Source organism: Falco cherrug, chromosome 2, assembly GCF_023634085.1.
Source record: "Falco cherrug isolate bFalChe1 chromosome 2, bFalChe1.pri, whole genome shotgun sequence".
NCBI classification, from domain to species: Eukaryota; Metazoa; Chordata; class Aves; order Falconiformes; family Falconidae; genus Falco; species Falco cherrug.
In genome coordinates, this window is record NC_073698.1 from 96,675,282 (window position 1) to 96,700,114 (window position 24,833).

At 41.5% G+C, this 24,833-nt stretch overlaps 1 protein-coding gene across 2 annotated transcripts in view; it reads right to left on the reverse strand.

Annotated features, from left to right (window-relative positions):
* The window catches only part of SHROOM2 (shroom family member 2), a 128,098-nt gene that overhangs the window by 56,356 nt on the left and 46,909 nt on the right, over window positions 1-24,833 (reverse strand). For both annotated transcript variants that reach the window (XM_055702186.1, XM_055702185.1), the window contains exon 2: window positions 18,789-18,940. In XM_055702186.1, the coding sequence (XP_055558161.1) occupies window positions 18,789-18,940 (152 nt within the window). The remainder of the gene's footprint in view (window positions 1-18,788; window positions 18,941-24,833) is intronic.

The window sequence follows — 24,833 nt, forward strand, 5'->3', positions numbered from 1 at the left end:
TAGGCAAGATCACAAAAAAAAGTACTTTTCTCAAAAGAAATCTCAGATTCTCTCAGCTCCCTCTACTCCAGTCCACCAGCTCCCAGTTTACTCCTGACATGCCCTGTGCTGGCAATTAAGCTTCCTCCAGCCTGTAGACCTTAAAAGCGGTATCTTGAGCTCCATAAACATCTTGCTTTCAACACCTCTGGATTCACAATACCGTAACTATAAACTTCCATGCATAAAAATTAAAGCCAGTACCTGTCGTTCCTTCAGGTGGGAACTATTCATCCAGCTTCAGAAACAGACACTATGTTAACGCTGGATGCAGCGCTACCAGTCCCTAACAACAAACCATCTTATTCCCTATCTAAAACCAGTGCAAACTGGCCACAAACAGCTTCTGTTTTCTTCAAGGAATGATTACTATCACCTCTTGTCCAGTCTGAAGCTGTAATACCGAGATCACCACTGCACTAAAAAGGAGGTATGGACATCCTGATTTACAAGACCAACAGCGTCATACCAGTGAACTCAGTTTCCCGTTTCTTGAATTTCTGCATCAGTATTCTATCTCAACCCTCCAACTGTTTCTACATCAGAGGAACAGTCAAATTCTGGCTTTCCCATTTCCTGAAACCTTTAAGTGCTGTATCGCATTTTCTTCCCCAAATACAGCAGCAGAAGTGACTTGGGTTCAGCAAGACCTAAGAGTAGGAATACTGAAAATACCACCAGCCAACAGGACCAGTAAGAGAATTCATACAGAATGACAAACTCATGGGCCAATTTAGACTTCCTTACCCAAAAGCCTTTCCTAAACCTCTGTTGAAACTGTGCTGGTGTGGTGGCACTGAAATGCACAGGATAATGCAACCCTGGCGATACATGATGTGATAAAATTGTTCACAAAAAGGCACGGCTAGAGCAGATGCACTGCAAGAATGGTATTTAATCAAATACACATTTAGAACAAAACCGCAGGTCTCCATTACCAATGATATAGTCCTTTTTGGGCAGAAAAAACAGTGTAATAGGAAGTAGAACCAACTCAACAGGCCCACATGAAGTCTTTTTGCTCATCAATTTAAGAGCTTGCACTTGTTAAGCATTCAAATACTGCTTCTCAGCCTATTCTCACAACACTTGGGATTGTCAAGTAATCTTCTGAGTAAGTACTGGCCATTTCACACAGCATCCAGAACCCATTTATTCCAGCTTAGCCATAACAGAGAAAACACGACTGCAATACTATAAAAAAAAAAAAGACAGTATTTTCCACGTTAATAAAGAACTGAATAAGCTTTTTATGCAGAAACTTTCCCTCAAGGCATCTTGGTCTCAGAAGGACAACAGAGATTTAAAAGGAAAAAATGCTCTGTTAAAAAAAAAAAAGTAAAAATTTACACTGAATGTGACATTTGGACATAGCTATGCAACTGTAAATCACTCTGTGATATATGGTGCTGTTTTTAAAAAGGGTTTTTATTTTCATAACTGTTTTCAGATTAAAACAGACAATAGAGTTTTTGCACATCACAGAGTTCATAATTTGGGCATGAAATTTCAGCTGCCTTAACGTGCTAGAAGCCAAAGGCATAAGGTGGTTGCAGTTGCACAATCACCTTCTGAGGTAACCTCTCCCTCCTTACCTCCCAGGGGCAGCTTAAGCTTCACACGGAGAAGCTAATTGTTCAGTTCCAAGTTATATCCCCTTCTTAACGTCCAACTGATGACTGCAGCTGTAACAGCACAATAACAAGAAGCAGTACAATTTGAAACATTTGTGTATTCATCTACAATTTCTCCATTGGTAAAGGGCAGCTATTTTTCAGCAACTTCTTGGAGCATGAGCTCCTCTCCTCCTATGCCTGTATTAATTAGGGCCCAATCTCCTCCAACATTTTGTGTAGAGACTTCATTGAAGTAGAGGGGATCTGCATGGGTAGGTGTAACGTTGTCACCGCTGTCAGTGAGGGTTCTTACCAGCCTGTGGGGCTGCAGATCTGCACCTTACCCTGAGAAAGGCAAGGCCACCCCACTCTGTCCCTGTGGGGAGATGGGGGCTTCAGTGAGCTAAATGAAAGAAGCTGGCTCCTCTTGCTGAGGCTGGCTCCACATCCTGCTTCACCTGAAAGAAACAGAGCTGGACCCCAACTTCAATCCTCTGTGCGACAAGACAGTGCTGATAAGGACACAGTGGTTAAGCAAGACCGTCCAGCTGATGGCCACAGAAGCAAGAATGGGTAAGAATGGGTGTCATCCAGAGACAGTGATACTCTTCTTATTGCAGAGATTAGCAGCTGTGACTGGAGAGGATGGGTCCCTTTACTCTGCACAGGACACACAGCCTTGTCCTGTCTCCACCCTGCCCAAACCTTCCTCCCTCCATCACACACAGAGAAACAGAGAGGTATGTCTGAACCTTGAAAACAGAAGGCTTAATTTCTTCATTCCTCTCAATAACATGAGACTCTTCCAGAAATACAGACACAAACTATGACTGACAGTTCATGAAAAGGAAATGCAATGAATACAAGGATATCAGAACAGTGACACCTCTGCCGAAGACTCACCCATGACTGCCACCTGCCCCAGAGAAACAGCAGCTGACACTGACAAGTGGCTGTCCCCTGTGCCACCCCTGTGCCTCAGGCCCCGAGGCAGCAGCTCCCACAGCTCCTGGCCTGAACTGCTGGTTCAGGTGAAGTACCCACTCCAGTCCCACTACTATGTAAACACACTCAAGTCTTCAGTAAATTTATGCTGATCAAAAATGTAAAAAACCCTAACCCCCCTTAACCTAAGCTGCAACAGCACTGTTGCTCTTGATTTGGATACCCTGGGAACACTATAGGCCTTATTTTGAGCCGATGTATGGCAGCCTTAAAACACTCAAAACCACTTAGACCTAGAAGTTTAAAAGTGAGCAAACAATTCTGATTTCTGGGATTCCCAGAGCAGAGCTCATTTTGTTTAGTGGATAATCTTCTTGCAGGCTTTTAGGTTTATTTTGCAGAAACTGAATGTGCCAAAATATGCACCCAATTTAACATCATTAGACTTGAAAGCTGCGTTCAGTCACTTCACAGTGAAATAAAAGCTATTTTCCGAGCAAGACTGAAAACAGAATCACTTCACAGCAGTAACGCCACAAATCTTCAATAGATTATTCCTCTTCCAGCCCACCTCACACTACCCTTTCAGATCTCAAGTCCTTAGTCACCCTAATTATCACCAAGAACAAGTTTTACAACAAAGTCAATCTGGCAAAAATAAAACTAAAAAACCACAAGTTGAAACATGTGCTTGGATGCAAAGAAATGAAATCGGAAACTACCTCAACAATTTTCCAAGGCCAGATCAGTTACCATGGATGATGAAATAGAGGGAAAAAAGCTCTAACTAATATTCATAAATAGTTACTCCTGCTGCTAGAGCTTGTAAGAGTTATAAAGCTGCAGGGGCTATCAGCATCCCTCTGAATAGTTTAATGCATGCACAATTACTACATAAACCAAGGTACAGATCCTGAGGCAAGATATCTACAGACAATCTCACAACAAATAACAATACTACGTCCACATGCAAGTTGTGCCTACATCACTATTTTTAAACCCAGAGCAATGAATATGGCTCTGTCTAACAGTGAATACTTGGCTGTTCGCATTATATGTTCCAGATTGAGTCTTCTTCAGCTGGAAAACAAAATCGGGTTGTAACACTGGTGTTAGGGTGGTATAGAGCTCCTCAGGGAAGTTTAAACAGCCTCAAAGAATAGAAAAGATGTCTTTCATATAAAAAAAAAATCACTGAAAGAGACACACTGAACACTACGTATGAGTTCCAAGTAACTAATGAAAGTCTGAGATTTTGTAGTTTTACTCAAAGTTCAGTGAGGTCAGCAAAAATGTGTGACGTTTTAAGTGCCAATGCTCTGCTATGTATTATTATGCTTTAGTATAAACCTACAGTAACCCACAGAAATTGATCATAACTCTTCTGGGATCCTGCCCCACAAATACAATGGGAAGTTCCTATCTGAGCAGCTCATGCTGGAGGGCAGCTCCATTAGCCTCACTAGATTATGGATTTCTCTAATGGAGCTGGCTGCTCTGTCTGTCTGGTCACCGCTAAGCAGATAGAGACAGAAACACAGCCTGAGCCCACGCTGCTCTGGCACCCCACCTTCACAGCATATGTTCTTGAAGAGCAGGAAGCAGTGACTGCCTGGCCGGGAGAAAAAAAATCCTACTGTTCTACTGTTCCCAATTTATTGTTTAAACACCCCACCCCCCCCCCCCCAAACTGCATAAGACAAGTATATTTAAAAGATTGTCTCCCCCCACCCCCCCCAAGTTTTGCTCACTACTTCATATTCCTCTCCTTCTCAAGGAGAAATCCCAGTCCCTTCTTTATAGATTTACAGCAATAAAAAAACAATTTTGGTTTCATATGTTTATCAGCATACTCGTTTCCTCTTGCACTGTTCCGTAAAAATCCCCTTGCACCCTTGTGTAACCTCAGTTGGCAAACTGCTCACAGCATAGGAAACTTTTTCCACTGAAATTTCTTTTCACACCAATAAAAGCTCAAGACTGCAAAATTCTCAGGCCTTGACACTTCAAGTTTCACTAACAGACTGATGCTGCTACTCCACTTGTTCTAATGACATATACCGGGATAAAGAGACCAGCCCAAGAAAACCAGCTGCAGACCTCTTAAATTAAAAAGTAGCAACGGCAAACCGCCCCAGCGCATGGCATTGCTGGCAGATGAGTGGTTTTGGTCAGCCACACGAAGTGTGCTGAACCCAGGTCTGTGTGAGAAACAGAGGGTAAACTGGCAAGCAAACCACAGAATACTCCTCTCAAAGTCACCTCCCCTCTTCCGCACCTGCCGACTCCGCTTCAACAATCCTATTATGAAATTTTAATCAGACACATTTGAGACAACCCACACAGCTCCCTCCTGCCCTCCACGGACAAGTTAAAGATACAGAAAAGCCAAGAGAAAGGCACCGCCAAGCACTTGCTTATCCCAACGATGGGCCGTGGATGGTGAGGAGCCGCTGGAGCGGGCACGCTGGAGCTGGTCAGGTGCTGGTGCCCTGCCTCCTGGCTCGCCTGGCGGGAGCCTCCCCACGCTGGCACGGCCCCAGGTACCTACCCAGGCACTGCGCCGGGCAGCGCCTCCTCCCCAGACCCCATCCTCACGGACCAGGCATGGCTCCCAGCTGGCAGGCAAGCCTCCACATCAGGGAGCGGGACCAGGCCAGAGAAGCGCTGGGGTGGCACGTGTGGGGTGTGGGTGGCACCCGCTTGGGCTCTGTCCCCGGCAAAAGCGGGCGATGCTGGCGGAGCAGAACACGGGACCCTGCAGCCCTTGGTGACAGACTGTCCTCCCCCTGTGCTAATCCGCGCCGCTGTGCCAGCTTAGGGGATATAATTAGACGCACAAAGGAGCCTTGTTACTGCTCCCTGCTAAGAGGCCGTAGCAGTTTTGATTATTCATACCAGCGACTCCACCGACTGACTCCAGTGAACACTGCCTGTGGAGCTTGGCAGGGAAAAGCTGAGCAAAGCCCAAAAAATGAACCAGAGGACTGTTCCTGGAGGGGGAGGGAGAAGGGATTTTTATTTTTAATTTGAAGTGGTGCTTGACATGGCACATGGAAAATACACTGAGATAAGGCTACCAATACTGTTGTGGGGGTTGTTTTCCCAGCTGTTCCATCTTTTCCTTTTGCAATCTTCTAAGCATCTATGTAGGTGAATAGATCAGTCTGGAGCACTGCATTGTTAAGAAGTTAATGTCACTTATGAGGTGACAAATCTGCTCAAGGAGCAAAGCCAAAAGAGAATCTGCAGAGCAACCTGGGCCTCTTAAGATCTCATGGGCTGTCAACGGCATTTGAGAGTTATAGATATTTCTCCTATACATTAAAACCAACCAGCCAGTCTTCTCAGGGAGCAGCACTTTCCCCCCAAAAGAAGCAGCCTGTGATATCCCCAGAAATAAATAATCTCAGTACTCTGGAAGGCACTGGAAATCAACGCCTATGGAGAAAAGCGGCAGGTATGTCCTTCCATCACCCAGGGAGACTGATGTTACAAATTCTGGGGATTTTGTTCAAAGGACAATTTATTTTAATAATCTTTTGAAAAAATAAGCTTTATTTCATAGTCACACCATTAATCCCCTGCTGCTGGACAGATCTGCACATGTAAACTTGCTGTGGTTGCTGACCATCATCATACCTGAGGATGTAAAGAATACAGTAACAGGCTGCACAGAGTTTCTTTGGGGGGAAACGAAAAAGATTAGTTCTACTGTATCCTTAAGGATAAGCCCAGGAGAATGAGGATATACTTTCTTCCAGTATACTGGCCTATATGCCAATACCAGGTCTTCCTCAGGTTCAAGGACCCACCACACCAAACACACAATGTCTATACGTTCTGTGCTATAAAACAGCAGATTGATTGTCACAATAAGCTGGTTGCACTGCAGCATCCTTACCCACTGACTGACCTACATCCTCTGTACAAGAAATTAATGGATTTTCACAAGTCAAAGGAGGATGCGCCTACAGTTGCAAAGGAAATGCTGGAAGTACCATGGATTTACAGAAATCCTCAAACTTCAGGAGGGAGGCGGAGGTTGGCAAAAGGGCAAGAAGTGGTCTTATTTTATGCAGGCATATTTAGATTTTAATAACAAATCTAGTTAAGACGGCATATGGAAATTACACAATTACAAAGAAGTCCAACAGCTTCACTGTGAACTCACTGGAGGTTAGATGGCATATGGCTAAAACTTTCCCAGCCAGACTGCAATTTTCTATCAAAAAATGATTGCACTGTATATAAAGGTGAGAGTATTGATTTCTAGTAGATGTTAAAGCTAATATAATGATGGTTTTTTGGAAGTAAGTCTCAATAAAGGTAAGCTAGCATGATGCCTTGCTTAGCAACATTAAAAAATGCACGTTTGTGCATATGCACATTCAGTTCAGAGAAAGAAAGCCTCTCATTTCATGGGACATTTTTCTAACGCTGTTTCTGAAAGAGTCTAAAAAACCATGGAGTTGTTGTTGTGTGAATGAGGATGCAAAGTCCAGCTGACAAATACTATCCTATACTTGAGGACTCATTTGGCAAAACAGAAGTAAAATCAAGTGGAAAAAAGGAATTTTTCCCTGAATTTCCACCAGCAAGTCCATCTTCATTTTGCGTAAGAGAACAACAAATAGCAAAGAGTGAGTACTATACTATAGAATCCACTGACTGAAAAAGTATTAGAATTACCTGGCACAGTGGTAAAAAAAAAAAAAGAAAAGAAAAACAAGTTAAAAACCAAGTATCTTCTTAATTTTAAAGAAGGAAAACCTGAGTCTCAAAATACAGTTTTCTAATAGCATTTTTAATTTGGCTTTAAAAAGCTTTTTTTCAGTCTTAATCTGCAGTCAGATACTGATGAGCTGTCCTGCTACACTGCAGCCAGAACAGCAAACAGACAAAGCAAGCTCATCTTACAAGGACTGTAGGGCATGGCAACACATCTGCTGGAAAACAGCTGCAAATAAACAGTCACATAATTGCTATGAAAGCATTTATAAAAGACTCCTTGCATTTTTAAAAATATCCCTAGAAGTACTGCGATTATCACTGTTCTTATTTTATACATAGGATCCAAAGATCAGAGAAGGTGGATGACCAGATAAATGCCATGCACAAACATTTCAGCCTACTGTATAATAAGGAATTCGCTGTCATGGACTTTGAGGGTGAAGACCACCTCACTCAAGGCCTTCCTGCAAGTGTAAACCTGCCTCTCTCCGAGGAAGTACAACTAAGTACATAACCTGGGATCGTTACTCTACTTGCTGTTGCATTACAGTGTAGAAGGAGAAGGGGCCTACAGCCAACTTCACACACTTGGTATTAATGCAGACGTGCTTATAAAGCTATGACACTGCATTTGTCATCCCAATGGTATTGACTCTATGTAGTACCAAACTTCTCATTAATAGCCTCTTTCTTAGAACAAGAAACTGTATGTTCCTACTTGAAAGGAAACCCCTGCACACCACAATCTGAGCTTCTAGAAGGCTTTACCGCCTTACTGAGAAACAAAACACCAGCTAAAAGCTTTCTAATTTGAAAACAGAACAGGACAACAGGTCAAGAGTTACACACCTCACCTTCTCCAGTCCCATTCCTGGAATTAGAAAACAGTGATTCAGGGTGAAAAGCTTTCACCAGGAACACACATATCAGTTTCACTGGGAAAGGTTTCCCAGAACTTTTTTTCATTTGTTTTAATAACCAAAATTGTGGGGAGTAACCTGCTCATCACTGAAAACAGCCCCACAGGAAAAGCATCATCTGTCTGTCCCAGTCTCTCCTCCACCTGGCTGTGGCTTCCTCAGGCATATGGCTCTTCACCGAAAATACAAAGACAAAAAACAGTTAAAAACCTGAACGCTCAATACATGTGCCCTCTTTGAGATGTCCCGGGAAGCAATTTGGAATGCTTTTGTCTAGACTGCCCTTCCTGCATCATTAAAATATGTATTAGGACATTTAATTTAGGAATGCTTATCCAAAAGAGACTGTATGTGTTTTAAGGCAGAAATCTCTAAATTATGTTTCTATCTTTGAAATCTCTTTGAAGTCATTTAATGAAAATAATAGCCACAAGAGAGCGCTACTAGCAAAGGATTCAACCACTGGAAAAACTAAAGACTTGAAGCTATACAGAATAAAAAAAAATAATTAAAAAAAGCATCTGTTGTGGTCAGGTGCTCTTATTTGCACATTTAAAAGAAGTCCTCAGACCTTTAATTGCTACAGCTGTGATCTTCAGAAGTCAGGAGAGATTCTGGGTGTCTCCATTTTTGAACATGGACTTTTGAGACATGTTTATTGCTCTCTGTTTTCAAAGGGAGATTACTTAGCAGTTTTGGGATTTTAGGCACCTTTAAAATGACTCACTCCAACTGAGACACCCGAAATTAACAGGCTCTTTTCTGATATCACCTTTTCTTTTTAAAAAAAACGTTTGTAACTTACTGAAACTCAGTGCAATGAGCTAAAACATCAAAACTGTGTTTGTGGCTTTGCTGTGTGGTTTTTGTCTTTGTTCACTGAGTACCTGAAGACCTTGTACTCCTTCTTACTTACCTTTACAAGAAAAGTGCTGACAAATCCTAAAAACAAAAAAAAAGCCAGCCTATTTTTCTGGAAGCAGCAAATGGAACTGCAGCATTTTTTCCCATGCAAAACAGGAGTTTTCCCATGCAAAAAAGTTGCTGTTACTGCATTATCAGCTTCTAGTGTCTTATCATAAAAGGAAGTGACTCCCAAAAAGTATCCCTGAAAAAGAACTGACCTAGAATTTGAAAACAAAACAAAAAAATACAACTATGTGCTTAACTTATGGATGTCTGGCAGGGGGGCTCTAAAAGATGAAAAAGTAGTAATAAAAGCAACCTATTACTGTTCAGATGTCTTAGGAACGGCAAATTGAATCAGTATTTTGACAGACAAGTTACTGACAGAATTCTATGATACAGGTATCTGTCCAAATTCCTAAATATTAGCAAAGCAGCGTATCCTACCTTAAATGCCTATTCTCACCTTACAAAACTTACACAAAAGATCTACACCATCACCTTTTTCCTTGCTGTCAACCACACCAAGACCTATAAAGTCTGTAGGATTGCTCTTTGCTTCCTCCTTCTATGGCATCAGGTAACTAGTTGGTTTGATCTCCCACCTGCCAGTCATCCAGTGTCTGCAAATGAAGCAAACGGCAATCCTACACTACAGTCAACAGCACTTCTTTTAAAAGATGCCATACTGGAATATTACCCTGTCATGACACAGCAGAGTATCTCCTTTCCTATACCATGACCTTGTAGGTTGCATTTTACATAAAAATAAACAAAGAGACTTGCAAAATGCTCTGCTTCAGTCTGTGAAAACAAATAAATACTAATAAATTATCAAGTAATAGTACCCTTAAAGAGTTCAGTCATTAACTTGAGCAAATCAGGATTTCACCATCACAGTTTGCTCTGGTTTTCCTTGTACCTCAGCCCAAGTGTACAGGCTTGAGCAAGATGGAGCAGCAATTTCATTTATAGATAAGATATGCACTTTCAACAATGAGGTATTAAGTTGTATGAGGTATGACATCATCTATCTTCCTGCCTGCTAAATTCACAATAGACTAACATGATAAAGCTTTCATATTCTGGAACTCTTTTTCCTTGCTGTGCCTTGGGGAACTTGGGGCACATCTGGATGTCTGAGATAAAAGTGTTGATCTTGGGATTTACGGTGTATTATATAAGCTACACAGATACTTTCCCCTCACCCTTATTTTGTGCATATTCCGCTACTTTTTGATAGCTAGACAGCATTTAAGTCCTCATGTCATTCTCTTACTCAGTTTTTGCCATGATTTATCAGAACTCCTCTAAAGAATAATCAAACTTTTTTTTTTTTAATCAGTATTTATCATCTGGAAACATCTAAAATGCTTCACACATTAGAAAATCAGCTATAAACAGGGGTTCCAGCATAGGTTACTTTCAAATATCTTGGAAATTACCATGCTACGTAAGTAAGGCGCTAAAGAAATTAACCTTTAACATAAATACAAAAAAAGGCTTAATTCATCAGTAACACTGAAGAAAAATGCAGTCTCTGACTGGGCAAACTCTAACAGTAGCAGCAGGAGCCAAAATACACAGGGGATTTTAGGCTGTCTCACCATGGCTGAGGCTAAGGATCAGAAGCAAGGAACAGGAAGCAGAGCAGCCCTCGGACATGCTCCCCACCACCACCTTTGCCCAGGACAGAGTTAGCAAGCACAGCAGCAGGCAGCTGCCTACACCAGCCCAACATGCTGCCTTCAGCAAGAAGGAACTTGCCCTGTCCTTGGAGCACAGGGCCATGGAAACCCTTGTGTTGCTTGTGGCCAGAAACAATAGGTGTTTTTGCCTCCCAGCCACTTACCACAAAGAGCTACCGTTCAATAGCTGTCCCGAATGAATTGAGTTTCCTCAGAAACCACATTCCACATACGGGTGTTTCTACACAGGTGTAGTGCCTTCCCACACCGATTTCAGCTGTGACTTACCTAACCATGTCCAAGGTGACCCACAAATAGGAGCTGGGAAGAGAGCTCCCCCAGTCCCAGTGCATTTCAGGAGGCAGCCCAGCCTCAGTTGTCTCATTCCTGGTTAAAACACTACAGCCACATGATACAAATTACTGAGCCTCCACAAAGAACACCACCACGAGCTGAGATGCTTCAAGATTTATTTGGGAATGCTATTTCGTTCTGACGTGTCCCATGCCAGATCAGATTTTGAAGACATTACCATCCCCCCAGAGCACTTTCTTCCCTATCAGATGCCACCCCTGGTGCAGCTGCCCACCTGCTGGCAAGGCTGCTCCATGAGCCAGACCAAAGAACTGACTCTGATTTCAATTGCAACCCAGCAGAAATTTCCCCAAACCCCAGCTTTTGTCACTCCACCCTTCCCTCTGCACTCAGCATGAAGCCGGACTAAAAGCGTAAGGGCCATATAACTCAGCAGCGTGGTAGCTGTGTCTCTCCATCAGACTTTGTCTTGCCAGGTGATCCAGTATTATGCAGATTCAGCCGCAATGACCATAAAATACTGTGTTTCTTGTGTAAGAGATAAGATGCAAATTTGTTCAGTTATTCAGTAACTAAAGCTGCAACAGTCTTACATTCCTGCCCTTCTTTTAGGTGGTCGTATTTCTGGAGTTCAGGGTTGGATTCAGAAATTATTTAGAAACCTTTTTACAATCTTTTCAAGTTGGAAGATTCACATGTAGTTACGACCAAGTAAAGCATAAAATCTCTACACTCAATGTGGTAGGCTACTTGACACTGAAACATTTAAGAAGCATCCAAGTTCTCAATCTTTTCAGTCATTTAATCTTCAGGAGATGAAATACGTAACCTAGAAGTACCACAAGGAGAACAGCACCACGCTGAAACAGGAGTATTATTACTACTCTCCTGAAGTTGCACATGTGCATGTCAAAGTTCTTGACCAGTGTTTAAAATACGCAACACTATTAATTGTTTAATAGCAACTCCAAACAATTCAGTATTTCAAAATACATACAACATACACAGAAGCATTCCTTCCGAGTGCAAAGATTCCTGACATAAAAACATTACTTATTTGGTCTTTAATGGATAAGGTTACAATTCTGTTTCAGTCAGGAGTCTGCACAGATCTACAGTATTATCAATCAAAACCCCCCAAAATTCTCAGTGTGTACATGTGAAAGTACTAGGTGAAATGAGTAAGTCTTCACCCCCCAAAAAATTTTAGAAGGCTCACCTGCTTCCCCCTCTCACTCAAGGGGCTAGATATTACAGTTTCTACCACCTGCACTGAAATTTACCAGTGGAAAGCAGTTTTAAGAACAAATCCAATGTACCACCTGGTAAAAAGCTATGGTTAAATCCTGTAAGCACTTGTATAATTTTTCATCTTCAGTCATGTGAGTGCTCTCACTAAATTGGATGAGACTATTCATGCTCAAAATTAACCATTCCAACAAGTGCATGCAGGACTGAAGGAAAAAAAACAACCAACCTAAAACCCAGTCATGACTCAAAGGTTGTTACTGTCTGATGCATATTCCATTCCACAAAAAAGCAACACTGCTCAATTTTGGTAATTACCTCACAAAACTGAATAGCGTTGCCACAAGTAACCTTCTGAATAAGCATTTTCAAATTATAGAGGATTCTTTTTGCCTACAAGGAAATGTCTATAACATTCCCCTAAAGGAACTGACCTGGTAAAACATGGTGACATCGGTTTGTACTGTTGGCTTTCTATTATTCAAGCTTTACAGGCTACATTTTTTAATTTTGTAAAGAAAAAGGGCTCCTTAACCAGGCCTGTAAGTGCTGTGCAATTTGTGTGAAAAGTTATGTTTGTGCTTATCTGGTTTCCTGCCATCCCCCTATGAGCCACGGTAGCTCACTGGGCAGCACCAAAGGAGAGAACCAGAGGGCCCCAGCCCAGTGATGCCCTGTCACATACCCTTTCTCCTCTCTCCATCACAAGACTCAGCTGGGAGCAGGGGCTGATAGGACATCCTATTTGGCACACATTTAATACCAGCCATCCTGCTTAAAGCAAAAGAGTGGTCCTACAGCAACACACTGATCTGTTTCTCAAGTGAATTTGCAAAACAGGAATTTAACAGCCCTTCCACCAACTGCAGTCACAAAGAAATGTTCCAACCTTGAACTTTAAAGCTGTGTGCATCTGTTAAGAATACCCACTCCCAAAGCATGTATACAGAAGATCTGCACAGGCACATGCTGTTCCACACCCACGTCAATGCCAAGAGACATGGGTAGCGATGGGGTATCACACCTGCTTACTTTGTCCAGCAATGGTACGTGTATGCAGATACAGCCCTGGCAAGCCTTACTGCAGTGTCCTACCTATTCCCAAACTCTGGCTGGAAATACAGGCATTAAAAATAAAGATCTGTTCTTGGTCAGTTAAGGTCAAGGTTAATTTTCAAAAAGGAAGAATTACGGCTACTGGGCAACAAAAGAGAAATCACTGCTATTTGTTCTGCCATAACAAATTCTAGTTCCAGAAGCAATGAAATCCAGTTTAACAGCAAAACAGATTTTACTCCTACTCATCAGCAGCTCTCCTCAAATGCACTTGGTTTTCCGAACAATACTTAACCATAACTGTGGACTAAATACATATAATACTTGCTTAAAATCTTTAAAACTACACATATTTTTCTAGTTGTTTCCCATACTAACTATTTTAGTACCTGTAAGACTAGAACTACCAACTGGCCAAACACAGGTAAGAGGCACCCTCCATCTGTATCTTGAAATTGTACAGAAAACACAAATGGCTTATCTTCTAAAGTCATCTCACAAATTGGTATTTTCAAGTTTCAGAGTACTCTTGCAGTCACAAGAGGCTATGAAGTGCGCAGCTAGCTGCTGCACAAGTCATAAATAGGTAAGACTAGGATACCTTTGGTAAGTTACACAAAATCCACTACAGGTCACAGGTGGTGTTGAGCATGTTTCCACTCAGTACATGACAAAATTTCAGTAACCTCCTATATGAGCACTGTAAATAGCTGTCACCTTCATTTTTGCTCAGGTCTCTGAGATAATACTGTACAATCTCCAAGCCCTTGGGACATTCATTAAAAACTCTCCTCCTGCTGTGCTTCAATTCAATGGCTGGCTGTCTTCATGAAGTGCCATGCAAATAAAGGTCACCCTAACTTTCCATGTCTAGGTGTTTATAGTTCACATATCATGACATTCACTTCCCTTACTAGGATTCCACACAGTTAAGTTTCAGCATTCATGCTAGGCTTCTGACAGCAAGTGTGTTTGCTCTCACTCTTCCCCTCTCCTCTAACAAAGGACTTCTCAGCACTGCAAAAACATCTTCACTTCAGCTACATAAAGGCACGAAAATAAACGCTACAGAAGGGAAAAGATGCCTGCTCACATGTGTATGCAACATGACCAGAACTACTCCAGAACGTCAAGGCTGGTTCTCAGGCACTGGCAGTACCTGCAGAGTTGGTCAAGTTAAACTGAAGGTCAGATTTGTGTCACCAGCAGACTCTGAAGGAAAAGAAGTCTATGGCTACTCTCTCCCCTGCCCACCTGTTTCCACTGCCACTAACACATGATTTAAGCAGCCAACAAGACAAGCCCACACAACTTCTCATGGTGGCTCCCAAAGGCCACGTAATTCCACCCTCACTTTAACATTAATAAACCACAAACGGAAGCATCACCTATGGGTCTATTTTTAACAGTTTAATGTGTCTCATGAATTCATAGTGAAAAGTTGTTCCAAACTTTAATGGGTTTGTGGCATACTCTTATGTCTAGCATGTGCAAAGGAATGGAGATTATATTTATTAACTATGAAGGGAATTTAAGTTAGAAGCACATGCAGAACAGTTAAATCAGACTGAATAAGGTAACCACCTCAGTATCAACACTCAGAGCAATTTTACATGTGCACACACAGACATGCACACATCTTTTACAAAACAAGAGAAATTCACATACAATTCCTGTAAGAAATGTCCTCAGCAGTTTCCTTTCCATTTTCCTAAGAAAGGAATTTACTTAAGAAATGACTCACTACTACGCTGATGAACTAGCATGTAATTAAGATGTGTTGACAAATCCACTTGAGAAAGCAACATGAAGCCTCCTGAGTCCTCTTTTAATCCAAAACCAGAGGCACAATGCACTTGCTCAACCATCAATATATATAAGCTACTTACACATCATGTTTGTTGTTGAGCCAGTTGCACAGTCCTGATTTGGTTTAGACCACAGCTATGCAATGTTTCCAAAAAATAGAAAAACCAAAGCCTGTATGCTGATAGCTAGCAAGTTTATGCTGAGTATTTGGTGCTGCAGGCACTTTTATTTAGAGACCAATGTTACTTTCCCTGTGCAAGTCAAGCATCAGATTCTTTAAAAACGGTGGATAAAAATAATTTTGTGGAAGCCAGCTACCACTGCTTAACAGCACCAGCCCCTTGAGAAACCTTTGCCACAGTCAAGAACTAATTATTGTGAATGAAACATATTACTCACTATGGCAAAACTTTTTCACTTGGTCTTGGCTGTAGGCACATGAGACTTCTAAACTGAAAACAGCATGCCCTCCTGCTTCCCAGGTACAGAAATAGCTGAATCAATGTAAGATCAGGATGTAGCGTTACTGCATGAAGGAGTGACCCGTATGGAGAAATTTGACATGGATATGCTTCTCAGCGGTGACAAATAAAGCCTGACTTTTCTGAATTCTGCTGACATTCATAGGAAGTAAGTTCACTGCCTTCCAGAAGAATTTATTTAAAAAGTAATTTTTTCACATCATGATAGTTTTTAAAAAGTTGCTTTCCACTTCTGCATCAGTCTAGAAATAGGTACCACAAACAACCCTAGGTGAAAAAAGTTTTCAGTAAAAAACCCACATCTTGGCTTCCCAAGCTAACTCTCACATATAGCAAGGACAAACATAATTAAAACAAAGATTCTTTTAACCTTCAGGATTGGGTCGTTGAACTTCAAACCATTTGTCTATTTTGTGCTTCAGATTTTCACGCTGACACCCACAGGGAATTAAATGTTAAATTAACACTATACAGAACATCACAGCACTAGACAAAGGACAGACGGCAAGCAGACAAAAAGATGCCAAGATGACTTGCAGATCAATATTTCATCTTATATGTAACTCAATGAAAGGGAATTGTGGGACTATCACCCGTCTCCCAAGAGAACAGTAAGGGTGGATCTAAAGAAGATTGAAATAGTCTAAAAATGCTAAGGCAGACATTTCAAGATTGCTGTAATTAATTAAAGTGCAGACTGCCCCTGCCTAGTGGTGGTCCTATCCAGCTGAAAACCTACTTCCCCAAGTAATTTTGCAGTCAGATCAGTTCCCTGATCCAATTCAATCCAGACCTGCAAGAGTGCTCATACAAAGACTAAACAACTGGTTTGCTTAAAACCAGGACTGTTTAAAGCACTCATAAAAATTCAGCCTAAGATTTAGGGCAAACAAAACAAAACAATACTGTTGTTCAAACCATAACTTCTGAAAGAAAGCATGCAACAAGTCTTTTATAAAAACCTGCATCATTTGAACTTCCAACAGGAAAAGAAAAGCTATTTCAGCACACAGACAGCAGTGCATGAGAACAAGCTGGCCAAGAATAAAGACTGGATGTTAAAAGGTTTCTGACCGTCAAAGGACTGATGTCCTAAGGCAACTTTCCAAGAGAAAGAGCAAAGTTGAAAAACCACAGACAAAACCCCTAGCTAATTTCATTCAGTAAGTTTTATGAAATTTCATTTAATATTATGCAGGCTTGTCAATGACCCAAAAAGCTATTGGTTCTTTTGGGAGCTATGGAAGTCTTCACGAATTTAAGACAAAAATGTTTTCCCTAACAACAGCCACTATTTCAGCCTCTTGGCTAGAACAGCTAGATTGCTTTTGCCTGCTGCACATGGGCTAGGGAAGGAAAAAGAGGAGGGATGAGAAAGGACTGATGAAAATCCATCAGCTTTGCACCAAACTGCACGCAGGCATGCATAGCAATGGGGCTGCTGCCTGCACAGAGTGGCCACAAATCCCCAGCAGCAAATCACTGCTCGATTAGCTGTGTGAAAGTTCTCCAAAATCACACGCATGAAGTGAAGCACTTGTGAATGACAAAAATGGCACAGCTGTCTCTCTTATGAGGGTATTTCAGCATCAGACTTTCTGCCATTTCCATAGATAGATCAGTATTCACAGATTCTGAGCATGTTACTGTCATACAACTGAAAAACACCAAGAAAGAGGGAATCTTTCCACTTGGTCTGAAGTTTTTCATAGTAATTAGGACTTGCTGTCTTGGCAGATTCTTCAGTGTCTATAAAACTTCTCAACCCTGAATTTCTTACTTTCTGTGACAGAAACAACTGATGTAACCTCTGCTAACAAAAGTGCTTTTACTGGAATAGTCAGTGCCAGTTGAAACTGCTGAACATCAACATGATTTATAATAGTTGTGAATGCATTTTGGTTTGCATTTATTAGCTTAGTACTACAAAAATACTGGAATACCTTCCAGAATTAGGTATTGGTGATGATATAAACTATCACCTGTGAAAGAGATTCGGGTTCCCATAATTCCTTCTGTCAAAACCACCTTCTTAAACCAGAGGTGAAAAGCATGCTTTTGTACCTCTCCTATCTATCGGTGCTATTTTACAAAAGACAGTCCTGATTTAGGATGGCCTCAAACACTGGTTATATTTACAGACTGGATCATCATACCTGTCAAACCCCAAATTTCAATATTTTCTGTATTGCAACAAAATTATTTTTTAATTCTAACTGATACACCCAAAATGCTCACGTGACATAAAAGACTGCTTGGTATAATTTGATAAAAATTAGAAAGTTCTGATTCTTCAGAGTAGGAAATTAATGAGAAAGATTTTGTTGTTCAAATTTCCTGGTTTGAATTTTTTCAGAAGTTGTAAGATTTAACCTACTTTAACATCTGATAACTTTTGTCAAAATTATTTAATGAAACTTATTTTTAATTCAAGTTAGTAAAAAAAGCGTGAACTCAAAAATTCTAAGTCAAAATGACAAAACAAAAAGCTTCCAAAATGTGTTCTGTTTTGATAAACTGTTTCAGTTTTTCCTCTTGACTAATAACAAAACAAAGTACTCTTTACCGAAACCACATAAGAAACGCTTGAGACCTCAAATATTCTCACAAAGTGGGAAAATGTTTTTTTTCCCATGTAACCCATTCCTCACAGCACAACTGGCCCGGACAGGAAACACAAGAAAAGCACTGCCAGTGTCCGCACACCAAAGGCACGGACGCAGGACTGGTCACGCAGCCTGCTTCAGGCTCGGCACTTCAGGAGGACAGAAAGGAACAGAGTCCCAACTCATCAAATCAGAACAGTATACACAGAATACACTGCCTCAGTTTTTGCTCCGATCAATAGGCCACCTCTCCTCACATCTTCCATAAAGGGTCTGTGTTCAAGGAGAAGGTAAAATCACAGAACATGCACATTAGTAACACTAAATGAAAGTCATTATCTTGCCGAATCTTGGCAAATTTACTTGCCCAGTAGCTTATAACCTGGAACACTTCTGGTTTTCCAGCTGAACGACACAAGCTTACCTTTTTACGACAAGCTTCAGTGTCTTGTGTGAACCTTTCACCAGACAGATTGCTTCTTGTCGGAAGCCGGAGAGGCCCACATCATTGATGCCAACAATTTCATCCCCAGCCAGTAACTTGTCCACAGCTGCAGCTTTGCTCCCATCTTCAATCTGAAAAAAAGCGTATCAAATGGTAGAATCACTGAGGTTGCATAGTGCCACCTTTAAAATAAGTTAATGAGTTTTCAATATTGGCTTCATACAATAATTAATACAATAAATAAGTGCCTAAAGTAATTAAAAAAAGATGCATTCAAAAATGTATAAAGAAAGATTAATGATACAGAGACAACTAGAAGAGAAAAAATGGAAGGGGAAAAACCTGAGAAAACTAGAAAATGTGGGGCTCAAAAGCATCTATGGTTTTGAGCTCTGTTCAACACTGTACATGTAATCATACTTGTAAATAGAGCTTTGGACAGGCATCTTAAAATCTGGTTCTTTAGAGAAGGCAACCAATAATATTAATCATACAGTCAATAACATTAACCACACAGTCAACTCCAAAAATCTCACGTGCTACGAAACCTCAAAATACTGCTTAACAAGCTGGTCCCAAAAATACAGTGATTTTTAATCAGGCACAGAACATTTAGGAAAATATCTGAGAATCCACAATCCATACAGTTAATTAACAGCTCTGGCTAGAAAAAGATATGATGGTCTGAGATCCAAGTAAGAAAAACAACATGTCACACTGCTGAAGAACACCGTGATACTAGGGGAAATTCACTGTAAGACTATATTTTGCTGCCACAGGCATCTCTTGCATGCACTGAATTTTTACACAACTATTTATAACATGTGGCAAAACACGCACAAGATAAAAGAGTCAGTTTTGGCAATTCCTACCCCAATGAAGGGAACCACCACCCCACTTCCCCCTGCAAGTTACCCATTTTCAAAATTCAAAAGATATCTCAAAAGCTTGATCAGCCAGGCTAGTACCAACAGTCTGAACAGATTTCAAGTCAGAACCACAAGGATGTCATGAGGTTACACAGAGAGAAAATCAGAAGAGCCAAAGCCCAGCTAGAACTTAATCTGGCTACTGCCATAAAAGACAATAAAAAATGTTTCTATGAATACAGTAGCAACAAAAAGAGGACCAAGGAGAATCTGCATCCTTTATTGGATGTGGCCAGGAACGTTGCCACAAAGGCTGAGGCAAAGGCTGAGGTACTAATGCTTTCTTTGCCTCCGTCTTTAACAGTAAGACCAGTTACCTTCAGGGTTCTTGGTCCCTGAGCTGGAAGACAGGGATTGGGAGCAGAATGAAGCCGCGTAATCCAAGGGGAAATAGTTAGTGACCTGCTGCTCCACTTAGACATGCACAAGTCTATGGGGTTGGATGGGATCCACCCAAGGGTACTGAGGGAGCTGGTGGGAGTGCTCACCAAGCAACTTCGCATCATTTATCAGCAGTCGTAAATGGGCACTCATCTACAAGAGGGAAGGAGGATCCGGGGAACTACAGGGCTGTCAGCCTGACCTGGGTGCCATGGAAGGTTATGGAGCAGATCATCCTGAGTGCAATCACCCAGCATGTGCAGGATAACTGGGGGATCAGGCCCAGCCAGCAGGTATTTTCCTGCTTGACAAACCTGACTGTTGTATGACAAGGCGACCTGCTTAGTGGATAAGCGAAAGGCTGTGGATGTTGCCTACCTAGACTTCAGTACAGCTTTTGACACTGTTCCCTGCAGTATTCTCCTGGAGGAACTGGCTGCTCACAGGCTGCACTGCTGTACTCTTTGCTGGGTAAAAAATGGCTAGATAGCCAGGCCCAAAGAGTGGTGGTGAATGCAGTTAAATCCAGCTGGTGACTGGTCACAAGTGCTATTCCCCAGCGCCCAGCACTGGGTTCAGTTCTGTTTAACGTCTTTACCAATGATCTGGATGAGGGGATCGAGTGCACCCTCAGTAAGTTTGCAGATGACACCAAGTTAGAAGGGAGCATTGATCTGCTGGAGGGCAGGCAGGCAGGCTCTGCAGAGGGATCTGGACAGGCTGCATTGATGGGCAAAGGCCAGTCGTATGAGGTCCCACAAGGAGAAGTGCCGGGTCCCACACTTGGGTCACACCAGCCCCACACAATGCTACAGGCCTGGGGCAGAGCGGCGGGGAAGCGCCTGGTGGGAAAGGCCCTGGGGGTGCTGGCTGGCGCCGGCTGAACATGAGCCAGCAGTGTGCCCAGGTGGCCCAGAAGGCCAACAGCATCCTGGCTTGTACCACAAACAGTGTGGCCACCAGGACCAGGGGTGTGATCGCCCCCCTGTACTCGGCACTGGTGAGGCTGCACCTCCAACGCTGTGTTCAGAGTTGGGCCCCTCACTGCAAGAGGGACACTGAGGTGCGGGAGCGTGTCCAGAGACGGGCAACGGGGCTGGGGAAGGGTCTGGAGCACAAGTCTTCTGAGGAGCAGCTGAGGGAACTGGGGTTGTTTAGCTTGAGAAAAGGAGACTCAAGGGACATTTCATTGCTTTCTACAGCCATCTTGAAGGAGGTGGTAGGCAAGTGGGTGTTTGTCTCTTCTCCCAAGTAACAACTGGTAGGACCAGAGGAAAAGGCCTCAAGTTGTGCCAGGAGAGGTTTAGATTGGATATTAGGAACAATTTCTACACTGACAGGGTGGTGAAGCATTAGAACAGGCTGCCCAGGGAGGTGACTGAGTCACCATCTCTGGAGGTACTTAAAAGACGTGTGTGTAGATATGGTGCTTAGGGACATAGTTCAGTGGTGGACTTGGCAGTGCTAGGTTAACGGTTGGATTCAATGATCTTAAAGGTCTTTTCCAACCTAAGCAATTCTGTGATTCTAAATATAGCTGTAGGTGTTGAACACTTTGTGGTTCAGGCCCTCAGCTTTCTCAGTTTCTTCTCACCTCCTTTGCTGTCAGCACAGCCTCTAGATGTTGAGTTGCTTGAGCTCATGAGCTACACATTTAGTTTTATTTTCCCCTCATTTGTTCACAATCCATATCACACCTCTTCTTGTAGATTTGACACTTTATCTTCAAAGCAAAGACTTTAATTTATTTCTTCATTATATTTTACATTGATTCAGTATCTCCAAGTCCCACATTATTAAATGCCAGGGAACCTACAAAGTGTAATTCCTTGTAATTGCCCCAGCTGCAGAAAGCTTCATAAAGAACAGCCATCTACTGAGGCACCAAAGTCAGTCAATGAGATAAATCCAGTGAAAATTTAACTTCATGAGTTCTGAAGCTTACAGTACAGGTTTCAGGAACACTCCAGCAACAAAATATAAATTAAATAACCTAATAAAAAAAGCAGTATCTCTTGATGAAAGTACATTAGGATGATCTCATACAGCAGAGCAATCTCACTGCAAGCACATAAAAGCTCTCTTCATGCATGTTTAGGATAAATGTCCTTAAAAATCTTCAGGCCTGTAAACGTAAGCCAAAAAGAATGCCATGAAAAATGCTTACTCTCATATCGTATTCTAAAGCAGTTATTAATACTAATCAAGCAACTTGATTTCCAGTTATCTTAATAAAAACACAGATAATTAATGACAGAGCAGGTTTCTACATCCAAATACATCTAATTCTCAAGCTGTGACCTGCCCTCTGACCTGCTTGCATATCTTCTGAACATCAAGAATTTACCCGAACACTGAATTATTGCCGCCAGTCTTCAGTGAAGTTGAAAACAAGGGAACAGCAGTGGAAATTGCTTATATGCAAGGAAAGATTTCAGTTCAGGGATGTATAGTACAGAGTGGTTGCCATACGAAGGACCCTGAAGTGGGGCAAAGCTGAACCAGAAAACTGGCAGTCTCAAGCCCTCATGCACCTCAAACCCTCTAACAGGCAATTGCAAGTCTTTCAAGTGTTCAGATGCATTTCTGGGTTACTACTAAATAAAATGTATTTGGAGGTGTAAAGCCCAGTAGGTTAGAAAAGCAGTGCGAAAACATCAATGAAAGTCAGAGTTGAATCACTGGAATTGTAGTGAGAAGGTCAAACGGGCGGGGGAGGAGGGGGGAAGGGAAAATATCTTGGTAGGAGCTCATTTTTTACAACTCCAAAACATACATGCAAATCAGTTGCAGCCCTTATGCCCTGAGCAAGGCACCAACCTAATGACAAGGGGCAAGAAGCCCCTGAGACCTGCCACCTGGGCCTGAAGACCTCAGAGGGTTGTTTTTTTGTCTTTAAAAAAAAAGAAAAATAAAATAAAAAAAAGGCAAAAATCTGTCTCCTAGGGTTTCAAGGAATGTTCATTGTTCTCAGTAAGCGTGTTTGTTTTTTCTTCAGGCTGGCAATGCACTGACGGCAGGGAGTATTCTGTTACCCCCTCTGAGTTTTAATTTCAGCAGGGAGACTACACATTCCACACAGTGCAAGCTTTCCAAACAGACTTTTTTTGGCTGTCCAAAACAACACTAATCAAAAAAACCTCAAAAAATATTTTAAAAATCAAAGCTGAAACCATCCTCATGAAAACTAGACATGGCTTTCTTTAATAGCTTGCCACCAGATCAGCTACAGCTGAAGAGAACAAAAATTACACATCCATTCATAGTGAAAGTCTCCCCAGGATGAACAAACTTAAACATTAACCTTTCATACTGAGATGCCCAAATGGCTGTATGAATGCAATTCCACTTGACGATGTACTTAAGTGGAAATCTGAAAGTTAGCTGGACAGGAAAAATACAATTTCTCCAGTTATACTGGAAGTCCTTTAGTCATAATGACTGGGAAAAAAAAAGTATTAGGCTTTGCACACATCTAAAGAAACAGAAAAAAAAATCATGAGGAAAAGACCTCTTCAAAAATACTGCCCTATTAACCTGCCTCCTCTGCTCAAACTTGGGACAGTGCCATTCCAGCTTCTCCTCCAGGTTTTCTCTTTTTTCTGTTTACTAGTCTTATCATTTATTGTTTTTATTTATTCACCTGCTGAGAAACTTTCCATCTCATCAGACCTTCATTAGGAGTGTAAATCCAAATGAAAATACACAAACATGTTAGAACTAGCAAATACACTTGAAAATTTCACAACTATTTTTCATACCTCAATTATGAATGTATTTCACTCACCCATCTACAAAGTCTGCTATGCTATGTTCAGGATTTAAGCTGAAGTTTTAATATTTAAGCCTATATTATTTAACTAACTAGCATTCATTTCTTTCTGAAATTTTAGGTGTCCAGAAAAACTAGATCAATAGCTGAAAATAAAGCCTTGAAAATGCAGAGGGAGGTGTTAAGATGAAGTCTGTCAAGAACAGTCAACAAGATGAAATCTGCCTCCATCACTGTTGGCAGACAGATGTGACTGAATGCAACCTTGAACAATCCCTCTGCGGAGTCTGGGGTATTTGCAGGAACTGAACGCCCATGAAGTATACGTCTTAACATTTGTATAGCATAGCAGGAAATGACATATGCAAGAAAAACAATCAACATCTTATTTTCTTACAAATAACGGACATAAGCCTTCAAAACAGGTATAGTTCTTGGATGAGTAAAGAGTTCTACAATTTTCCTCAAACTATGCTTTCAATATGTATTACAAAAATCGTATCACTCTTACTATGCTAAATCAACAAGAGTAAATGCCATGACTTCCCATCCTTAGCAGGGATGTTGATATTGCTACCCAAAAAAAAGTGTTTTCAAAAGGAGATGAAAAGGATGTTTGTTGACAAAAAGCATCTGTTTAGACAGTCTCCAACTCTCACCCTGCTGTCCCTGATGACCCCCCTACAGCCAAGAGCAAAGGCAAACCTTGGGATCCATGTACGAGGGAGGACTGGAACCACAGACTTCTGCTGTCATAATGGTATCTACATTAATTGTCATACCCACTCAGATTTATTTTTGCTTATAAAATATCTTCTCCACAAAACAGGAAGAGACACCATTACAAGATGCAGGTGTAGTTAATAGAATATTTTTTTAAAAAAGTGATTGAAAAAAACAATACACTTGCAACTCTGGTATGTGAAATTTTTTCCATGAAAA